The 10,986-nt window shown below is 42.3% G+C and overlaps 1 protein-coding gene across 1 annotated transcript in view; it reads right to left on the minus strand.

Annotated features, from left to right (window-relative positions):
• Nucleotides 1–1,266: 1,266 nt before the first annotated feature.
• LOC107121887 (acidic mammalian chitinase-like) overlaps nucleotides 1,267–10,986 on the minus strand; it is a 22,337-nt gene continuing 12,617 nt past the window's right edge. The window contains exons 6-11 of the mRNA XM_015424897.1: nucleotides 8,449–8,564; nucleotides 5,651–5,771; nucleotides 5,377–5,562; nucleotides 3,709–3,831; nucleotides 3,302–3,437; nucleotides 1,267–1,517 (exon numbers count right to left, since the gene is read on the minus strand). Coding sequence (XP_015280383.1) covers nucleotides 1,267–1,517; nucleotides 3,302–3,437; nucleotides 3,709–3,831; nucleotides 5,377–5,562; nucleotides 5,651–5,771; nucleotides 8,449–8,564 — 933 coding nt within the window. The remainder of the gene's footprint in view (nucleotides 1,518–3,301; nucleotides 3,438–3,708; nucleotides 3,832–5,376; nucleotides 5,563–5,650; nucleotides 5,772–8,448; nucleotides 8,565–10,986) is intronic.

Below are 10,986 nucleotides of genomic sequence, written 5' to 3' on the forward strand. Positions count from 1 at the left end.
CACTTCCCTTTTCTTGCACAGAGCTTGCTTGGATTAGTGACTCTGTGCTTTGAGATCAGTCTTTTTAAGCTTGCAATGCTTCTGGGTTCTGCTAGGCACTCTGTGACTGCACTAATACTGCTGGGCATTCTGCATATTGTACTGGTTCCATTGGGCTTGCAAAAATGACCCCACATGATTGGATTGTAATTGAGCTGGCATTGCCACATTGGCACTAGGTTCTGCTGTGCACTAGTAAATTGTACTGGTTCTGATGGGCTTGCAAAAAAAAAACCCTTGCTTGGAGTGTGATTCTGTGCTGTTCAGTCCTGTTGAGCCGGCATTGCCACAATGTTCAATCCTGTTGAGCTGGCATTGCCACAATGATACTGGGTTCTACTGGGCACTATTACATTGCACTAGTTTTGCTGGGCTTGCAAAAATACCCCCCTCTTCAGTTTCTACTGCAGAGATTCTTGGGGACTTTGATTCTGGTCTGCTGGGCTTCTATTGCCCTTGCTTATTTTGCTGGTTTTTTCCCCTCCATTGGAAAAAATGGAGGATGGGGCATCTTCTTTGGGGGACCATAACTCAGACCCATAAATCCAATCCTCACCAACCTTGGAGAACAGATAGAAGAGAGTCAGCCAGAGACCCCCTGTGAGTTTGGTGTCTCTAGCACACCGGGGGGGGGGCCTGTTCTACCACATCACGAACCTCACAAACAGATTTGTTTAGCTCTTAACAGTTCGTGACAGTTCGTGGCTTATGAACCAGGCACACCATGAACCATAAACCAAAATGAACCGCATTTTCCTGGTCCATGCCCATCTCTACCCTCCTTATCTCTTCAGACTCAAGGCAGGTAAAAGGAAGCAAAAGCTTTAAGGACACAAAAATCAAATTGTTTTTAATTGTGGATTGTTTTTAATTTGATGTGCAGCAGTTGTGGTTGTTCAGTGCATACAATCAATCAAGATGCAACCACTCATACATGCCCACCACCTGACTACCACGGACCAGTGAAAGCACAAAGCATAATATCAGCCACAGAACTTCATATTGACCTGATTTTGACCACATATAGCCTCTTAGTGACACAATAACAATGCTTCATAATATTAATCATTTATATGCTGCCCCCCAAGCTAGGTTTTATACAGTGATAGAGTATTGGCAGGTAAGAGAAATAATGTACTCTTTTTCTCATTGCATCCAAAAACTTGGCTGCTTCTCATTTTTATAGACAGACAAAGGAATCTGACAGTGGGTTTGATCTGAGCAATCTTAATGTTTTGGGAAGTCACAGCACTTGCAGTCAATATTAAAGATTAGATCAGCTGCACAATCAAAGTGGAATGTACGGTTTCCTGCACACATGTAGAATTTCGATTTGTCTTTTGGGTCAGCATACATGCCATCCGCTTTCTCAGTACAAAAATTTTCATCTCCTGAATCCCCTGGAGAGGTAGTGGTGGGATCATCTGACGGGGTCACTGGAGGATCAACTTCATGTGGGCAGTTTGGCACAACAGGATCTGAAAAAGAATTGAATCAAGCAGAATTGAGTCAAAACATCAATGTAACAGCTGTGGCATTCTAGTCTAGTCACCTAAGATGCTATGGCTTATAATTTGCAAAGGCTACCAATCAAGGGGATCACAGCCTTGGAAACTTTACTGGTTCTATTTTTCCTTTAATTTAAGACTGAAAAAATAAGACCAATAAATTGCCTCAAAATTAAGGCAGTTAATTTTGGGGGTGGGGACTTGTTTTGTTTTTCTGATGTAAGCACATAACATTGTAATTTCTACTCAACAGTTTCCATCCATCCAGAACAAACATTACCTGTAATTAAGATTCACAGGTTTCACTGGCCACATGAAGTAGCCAAACAACCTGAAAAATTAATCATTAAGCAATCTGGAAAGATGAAATGTATCCTTCTACAAGGGACTGGACCAAATGGCATTTTAAACCCTTTAATTGTTCATTATTCTCACTTTTGCCAGCTTGGAACACTGCTAGGGAAGCTGTCTATTTGACCTCCCTATCTTCACTCAACTCATCTCTACAAGAGAGGTAAGGAGTAGTAAAGGTCATACATATCATGCCAACATGATAAGGAACATATATGCACCTCACATTCAGGTGTAGCATAGTACAAGGTAATATTGGGGCCTAGCTGAGGAGGCCGGGCCAGTGGGGATTTCAAAAGGGAAACAGTCTAAAATGCCAGGCTGAAGTAGATTTGATTAGCTTTTATTCTGTGCAGGATTAAAAACTAATAAGCAGATGATGTCCTGCATTTCTAAGCCCTTTTCAAACATTCAGTGTTGGATCTCCAATTGCATCTAATGGGAAAATGGCTGCAATTTTGTATGAATGAGACAGCATGCATATTTTCCATGCATGTACAACTTCAGTACACAGAGACAGAATCCTAGATGTTTGTGCATACTGAAGCTGTAAATTAATGGAAAATATGTGTGCTGACCCATTCACCAAAATGATGAATGCACATATCAAGAGGATCTGAAAGGGGCTATAGGCACACACACACACGTGCACACACACATGCTCTTTCCCCAGTACACTAGCATGGATAATGTAACTGAGAGGGAAATGGAAACGCCATTCCAGATTCTTTCTGGTCTCTAAACATATTTCCAAATTCAGGTCCAGCTTCAGGAATTGATACCCCTTTCCAGAGGTCATTTCGGGGGGGATCGTGGGGGATCTCAGTTCCCCCGGGTGAGGTACGGGGGCGGGGCACATGACGAAGCCCCGCCCCCTGCTTCCGGCCGCCCCGCTTCCGGCCCTCATTCAGCCAGGAGGAGGCAGGAGAAGAGGGAGGGTAAGTTGCTTCCTCCCTGCCTCTCCCCACCCCTGCCTGCCTGGGGCCAGGGAGGGCCTACACACTTCCGGTGATGTCATGGGGTGTGGCCTTATGACACACTTCCGGTGATGTCAGGGGGTGTGGCATATGCTAATGAGTTATGCTAATGAGTTCCCCTAGCTCTTTTTCTACGAAACAACCCCTGCCCCTTTCAAAGATACAAAGTTTCTCTCCAATGGATCTAGATGCAAGGGGAGCTGCCCCCAAAGAAAGTTTAAAAAATACTAGAAAGGCTCTGTTGTTCCAGTTCAGTGGTATAGAAAGTCCATCACATGAGAACTGGGAGGAGATGGCCAGCAAGAGGGACATCAGTAAATCACCTATTTGTGGTGTAAGTTTCTACACCTACCATTGTGTTCCCATCCAGATCCTAGAGGAAGTGACAATTATTTAAGGTATAGGTTCTCCATTGCACTCTCTTACCATTTGTTTCAAGCAATCTTTTCAGCTCACTTATTAAAGGATTTGTTCCTTGGTTGCAGAAAGTACCAAGATAGTCATCCAAATCAATAGCCCATATCATGGCACCTCCATAGTTCTTCTCTTTCAAGTATTTGGCCTAAAAGAGAGAGATTTTTTAATGTCTTCCAGTTTCTTAAAAGATAAATCATAGAACAGTTTATTTAGAGTTATTTATTTAGAGTTTGCCAAAGGAATAACAGGCTTTTTAGACAAAGATTAAAGATGTGGGGGGTTAAATTATGAATTCCTTTTATAACAGGAAGTCTTCATAGCATGGAATTTAACCAAATGCTTCCCAAAAGCTGAACTAACAGTGGAAATTAAAAGATAAGCCTTGAAAGCAAAAAAAAGGAAGAAAAAGGTCTTACTTTGTATCTGTAGCTGCAAATGTCATCATAAGTTACCCAGATATCTCCTTTATAGGCATATGGAGATTTTTGTTCATCCAGCCATTTCACTTGGGTGTCCTTTTCATTTAGAAAAGTGCAGACCTGCCAAAAGAATAGATTTGTCTTGAAACAAGTAAGTGCTTTATGAGCAAGCAGCCAGAAGAAATTCCGGCAAGATGCATAAGTAACTGAGCAATAATTATAGCTAAGATTGGATTAAAGCAGTTGGTAAGACATGTGAATAGCAGCAAATAAGCATACAAATAAAGGCAAACCATTCAACATCACAGTAATCCAAGTCTATGCCCCAACCACTGATGCAGAAGAGGCTGAAGTGGACCGGTTCTATGAAGACCTACAACACCTCCTAGAACTAACACCAAAAATGATGTCATCATCATCATAGGGGACTGGAATGCTAAAGTAGGAAGTCAAAAGGTAACCGGAATAACAGACAAGTTTGGCCTTGGAAAGCAAAATGAAGCAGGAATCCTGTCTCGGCCACTGTAAATAACCTATTGGGAAGTTGGGGTTTGTTATGGGTGGCGGTTTCACAGAAAATATAAGCCAGCCTTCGAGCCCACTAAAGTTGTCTTGTTCCTGATCTAATAAAGTACGCTAAGCTGAAATCACTCTCCGTCTGCATACTTTTCAAATGTGTACCTTTTCCTCCCCATACACCCATGTTTTAGCACAACTTCTAAGATAGAAAGTGAGAGGAAGTCTTGAGTTTGGCAGCTGATTAAATCAGTGTTACTGTATAGAAATATTGATTTCTAAAAGCCCCTGTCTTCCCCTGGGATGTCTTGCTGATAACCTGCTGCAGGAACATATTGGCTACCAGAGGAATAATAAAGTATTGAGATAGCCTTCCCAGTATTCATAGCAACTCTTACAACAGAGTTAAAGTGCACCTTCCAAGAAGGGCTTGCTTGAAAAATGACTCCTAGATATTTGAAATGTTTCATTTGCTCCACAGGTTGACCTGCTACTGAGCACCTGTTCTTCTTGATCATTTTTTTACTGAAAAGAAGAACATTTGACTTAGTAACATTAATAGTTAAGCCCTCATTGGAACAATACACTGAAAAGGAACCTATAAGCTTTTCCTCCTGTCTTCCTCTGAGGAAGCTGAGCTATCTAGGCTTGGAGCAGTGAGGGAAGTCATTCCCTATTTGTCTCCAGTGTTTCTATTTTAATTCTACTTTTAATTCCTTTTTGCCTGGCTCCTTTTGGGAGCTGGTGAAGTTTTGTTTGAAGTTTCTTCCCTCTCTAGTTTTTAACTCCCATTTAGGTTATTTAATTTATTACCTGACTGGGCGTGGTGAGTGTTATCGCTGGCATGTTAATAAGCCTCAATTAATTGCTTAGTGGTTGATGCTTTTCTTGAATGAAGGGAGACTCAGCGCGCAGTATGAGTTTTTAATCTTAAAATAAACTATACATAAATAAATTTATTTATTAGGGTTTATTATATCTAAATTTCATTTGCTAGGTATTTTTTTAAAAAAAGACTATATTAGCTTTTGATTGCTTTTTCACATGAGTCATAGCTAACATTCATCTAATAAATTTATCAAAATCTAAGGAAACATAGGTAATTATCAAATGTACCATTATGAATTGGCATGTTCTCAGGATTCATACCTCAAAGTAAGCCCAATATCCTGCTTCTTCTGTATATGACCCTGGAGTACCAGCCCCAGAGACTGCTGCACAGAGGCCTGTGCTACTACTGCTACTAAGTCTGAAAGACCGTCCATAGGTTGGAAATCCCATCAGAAGTTTCTCAGCTGGGGCACCTTGGTCTCTCCAATACTCCATAGCACATTTCTGCCAAAAGAAAAAGAAAAATCTTTCTACAACATACTTTGAGTTTCCTGCAAGAACAAGAAAAGGAATTAAAGAGGTGCTTACTCACACAATTGAAACACTGATCTTCACACCACTCAGAACCTGAGTTTAAAGGACTGTTGCATCCTGTGACACTATCCCAGTCACCATGGAAGTCATACGTCATCACACTGATGTAATCCAGTAGTCTGACAGCAATATAATAAACACCAGTTAGGAAGCATTAAGGTACCAGACTTTAAATCCAACCATTTTGTCTATGATTGATGGCTTAAATCAGACATTATAAACAAACCAAAACTCATTCATGACAGGAACAAAACTGATTAACTGTAATGTTCAAACACTCCCTGCCCTCCCCTTCAACCATTTGCAACAGCACACCAAGTTTCAAGCAAAAAGTCTCACAACTATCTTTAATTAACCATGACATCCAGTTGTGGAGTACCTTAATAAGAACCCTTAATAAATTAAAGCCCTGATCACATGCAGAATTTGCCGTGGAATACTCACAAATGCCGGACAGATTTTACTGGCGCAATCAAACGGACACATCTGGCCAGCGTCCTGCACCCGTCAGCAACCCGTAGCAGTCACCCAATGAAGCAGAGTAAAAAACACCCATGGAAAGTGCACTATCAAACAAGGTTGCGACGGGCCAAGGATGGAGTTGCCAGTGTGATCGCTCCGGCATGCTCCAATCACGTCACAGGTTCCTGGATGAAGTGCACCGGAAGCCGGCTGCAAGGAATAACACCCACTTCACCCACCGTTGTGTCAGATCACGCAGCGGCGGGTCAAATTACCACGGCACAAATAGCCTTGCTCCCCCCCTGCCGCAATTTCCGGCACGTGTGACCGGGACCTAAGGTAAGGTTTTTTCCCCTCTAGTAACTTGATTGGGATTGAACTATGGCTAAGAAAGAAATTAGCAATTAATTAAGGAGCCCACATTTGGCTAATTACAGTTAGTCAAAGACTTCAGTCCTGGCATGCTATAGAAAGGAGGAGAGAGTCCTTGAAATCCACAATTAAACAGATGGAATTAACCAGCAGAGGTCTCTTTTCTCTGTGTTCCTCCTAGATACATTTTTATGCAGGAAGAGAACTTTAATTTTAAAAGTGACAGCATTTAGGTAAACGAAAAACTCATGTATTCCTGAGCCACTACAAAGCTGGGGGTGAATGTGGTGCATTGGCTGCACCCTAAACCCAGGCCTGTTTATTTCCAGGAAGACAATCTTAGGGACACTGGTGTTGGAGTGAGTGACCGATTCCACAAACGCAGTTGTTCCGCCCTCGGTCTCCCATTTCCCCCGGTTGTACTGCTCAATTTCCCACTATTTGCTGCATGGCTGCATTTTGACCTGCATCTCCCCCTGATTTCCCCTGTGTTTTCTTGATCCTAAGGAGTTTAAAGGACTGTTGCATCCTGTGACACTATCCCAGGATCAAGAAGACGCAGGGGAAATCAGGAGGAGATGTGGGTCAAAATGCAGCCGCGCAGCAAATAGTGGGAAATTGAGCAGTACAACTGGGGGAAACGGGAGACCAAGGGCGGAACAACTGCATTTGTGGAATCGGTCAGTGACTCAGCATGCCTGGACATTGGGGGGTGCTACATCACTCTAGGTGTGTATAGATGTTATGTCCTTGAATGGGATGTCTCTCTTTGTCTTAACCTGGGAGCAGCCCTCTGACCCTCTCCTCTCTTTCTTTGTCATCTCACTCTCTCACATGGCCTTCCCTGGAGACACATGTCTCTGCAGGTCTCTCCTGTAGATATAGTGCCCTCATACTCCCATACACATGATGCTAGGCAAGCTGGCCATTTCCGATAGGGAAAGTACTTTGTCATCTCACTCTCTCACTCTCTCACATGGCCTTCCCTGGAGACACATGTCTCTGCAGGTCTCTCCTGTAGATATAGTGCCCTCATACTCCCATACACATGATGCTAGGCAAGCTGGCCATTTCCGATAGGGAAAGTACTCTTTAAATTAGGCTTCTTTTCTCTCCTTTTGACTGCAATCTGAATGTGTACCGAATCTACTTGAATAAATGTAAGTTTACCTTTTTTTGCGATATACTTCTTGGGAATTTATTTACTGCACTCAGTATCATGCTTCTATGACTGCGCAAAAACTCTGCTATATTAACCAAATATCCCAGTAACTGGACACCCCCAACTTTTACTATGTACACACATGGGTATAGTTGTACCCATAAAACATAATGTGTGTGCACAACAAATGGGCAATCTCTAGGAAGCTGAAAGTGCAGTAAACAGAGTTACACTTTTCAAAGTACATTGAAGTAAAATGGGTTTAGAAGAGTGTAACACAAGTACAAAACCTTATATAAGCATTGTAATAAGCACTGGGGCAGAAGCAATTTAGTTTAATTAGGCATTAACTTTGTGTTTGCTTAGGACAAATATATGTTCAGATGTATACTTGTACATTTTATCCAATGGAGAAATAGTGGCTCTGCAAGATCATTCAAGGTAGAGAAACTAGCAGACAGAGGAGGATGAGGATGAAATGTACCCCTCTCTTACTCTGCAGCTAAATTCTAAATTGGAATCACCAATAAAAAACATTGGAGAGAACTGATCACAGATCTCCTAGCATCTTATTCACTATGGCATTAAATCTGTAGCAAAGATGTGCCCTCTGTATCTTTTGTAAACCCTAACTTACATGTAAGCCCTAACTTTGTAAGCCCTAACTGCCTAACTGTATTCTTAAAGGCTATAAATGTCTCAGGGTTTTGCTGAGCTTGGAATGGACACATACCCAGTATACGATGCTGCTGCAAGGCCAGGGTATATTAGACTTGCAGTGTTTTGAGAATTCTACTTACTTCGCTATCTCAGCAATTTCATATGCAGCATTAATAGTTTCTACACCAGCAGATACTGCAGCTGTGATCAGTAGTCTAGACTCCGCAGACTCCTTTTCAAAGGCAGTGAGCATTTCCTATGATGTAAAATAAGAATAATGAGTGATACCTATAAGGAAATTATTTAGGTTTAAACTAGGAGCAAGAGTTTAAAGGCTAATTAATGGATTAATTGTGGATTAAGTAGTATGGAAAGGTTTCAGTGGAACTGTTAATAATCTCTACAATCCTTTACTTCAAAAACATTACTTAATTGGCAGCATCACTATAAATACTGGATTGTTTTTCAACTTTCTTTTATTAAAATGTTCTGTGGCAAGGCAAGTTCAATTTATTTTTCATTAATGTTTTGTTTTCCTCAAGTACACGTAAGCAGAAAACATTATAGAAATCATGCAGGTTACCAGTTGTGGATGTACTGCAAAATGTTTCAGAGGGTAGCTGTGTTGGTCTGTAGTAGAAGAGCTAGATTCAAGTCCATAGCATCTTAGAGACCAACAAGAGTTTCAGGGTATGAGCTTTCACGAGTCAAAGTTCCCTGATGATATCTGATGAAGGGAGGTTTCACTTTTCAAAGCGTATACTCTGAAAATCTCGTTGGCCTATATGGTGCTAACTGGACTCAAATTTAGTTCTGCAAAATATGTACCGTATTTGTGAAATCTGAACACGTGATGGTGCACAATGTTATAAACTTTTATTCTACTCCTAGCCATCCTTTTAGGAAAAAGGGTGCTTGTGTAGTGATCCCAAATGTCAATAATATTTGCAGATAATTAGGGCAACTGGGCTATCTAGTTGACATAAAGCACATTTATGGAGGCTGCAGCCTCTCCTTAGGAAGAATACCAGCTCCAGGAGAAGATCAGCCTGGCCTCAGTTATGAGCCAGAGAAAGAAGCAGTTTCAAGAATTGAGCTTCTCCCTTTGCAGATTACGAGATCTACTCTGTTCAGACACCAGTTTCCCAGAGATCCCAGATGTGGAAACAATTCTACCATTAACCAGAACTCCATGTTGGAAATGTGTGTGTTTGCAGGGTCTCAGATTCCAGCCATTATAGGGTTAACCTGTTTACCTTTCTATGCTACTGTTTAGAATGACCTGGAAGGAAAACCTGGCAGACAGCAAATGTGGAAAAAGCCCGCGAATCTGAGTGCATTTACGAACAATGATTGGTTACTGTTTTCAGGTGACTTCCTTTCTAGGGGTCGAGAAGAAGGTGTTTGTCCACCATTGCTTGAGAAGTGTGTGACTATGCTTTGAGAAGTAAGCAGCAGAAATATAGCTCTTAAATGTTTTGTTTATTTGTAGTTTTCCTGTATACCCTTTACCCTTAGAAATAAAGCTTTTTTAAACAGAAAGTCTCCTCATTCAGGGAAGCAAGATCCATTGACACTCTGAACAATTTAAGAATTTTTGACTATTTTTCCAACACTTCAAAGGTGGCTGTTTGGTTGGTTTTCAAAATATGGTATTTAATCTATTATTTATAAACTAGGAATAAGGCCCATTGTGGAAATAAATGCAATAAGTGCTAGAAAGAGGCTCTGGGAGAGTGCCAAGGCCGTGGGCACTCAGCATCAATTTGCCATGGCAACCTCAGCAGGGTATAAGGACACAGAGTCCACCATTTTCTCCAGGGGAAAGGATCAATGCCATCTGGAGAGCAGTTGTAATTCTGAGTGATCTCCAGCCCTCACCTGGAGATTGGCAACAGTGGTTCCCCATGAAGGAATGGCTGGTTTGGAGGGCAGAGTCTATGGCATTGTACCTGTCTGAGGCCCCACTCCTCCTCAAACCTCACCCTCTCTAGGCTCCATCTCTCAAATCTCCAGGAATTTCCCACCTGGAGTTGGCAACTCTATCTCCTTCCCAGCCAAGCATCAACCTACCTTCATTTCTCCCTCACTGATCAGTTGTCCATCTCCACCACCACCACCAGCCCCCGCCGTGCTCTGAAGCCCTGTCTGCCACATAACCTTGGCTGTCATAGGGGGGCCAACTCAGCAGGGTATAAGGACACAGAGTCCACCATTTTCTCCAAGGGAACTGAACAATGCCATCTGGAGACCAGTTGGAATTCTGAGTGATCTCCAACCTTCAGCTGGATTTTGGCAACAGTGGTTCCCCATGAGGGAATGACTGGTTTTTGGAGAGCAGAGTCTATGGTACTGTACCTGTCTGAGGTCCCATCGCTCCTCAAACCTCACCCTTTTCAGGCTCCATCCCTCAAATCACCAGGAATTTTTCACCTGTAGTTGGCAAACCTCTCCTTCCCAGGCAAGCATAAACCTATCTTCATTTCCCCCTCACTGATCAGCTGCCCATCCCCCCAACCTGCAGCCTCTACCTGGAGTTGGCAACTCTATCTCCTTCCCAGCCTAGCATCAATGTACCTTCATTTCCCCCTCACTGTTCAGCTTTCCATCTCCCACCCCACCTGCAGCCTCTACCTGTTGTTGGCAACCCTATCTCCTTCCCAGCCAAGCATCAATGT

This window comes from Gekko japonicus, unplaced genomic scaffold, assembly GCF_001447785.1.
Source record: "Gekko japonicus isolate JY-2015 unplaced genomic scaffold, Gekko_japonicus_V1.1 scaffold1404, whole genome shotgun sequence".
NCBI classification, from domain to species: Eukaryota; Metazoa; Chordata; class Lepidosauria; order Squamata; family Gekkonidae; genus Gekko; species Gekko japonicus.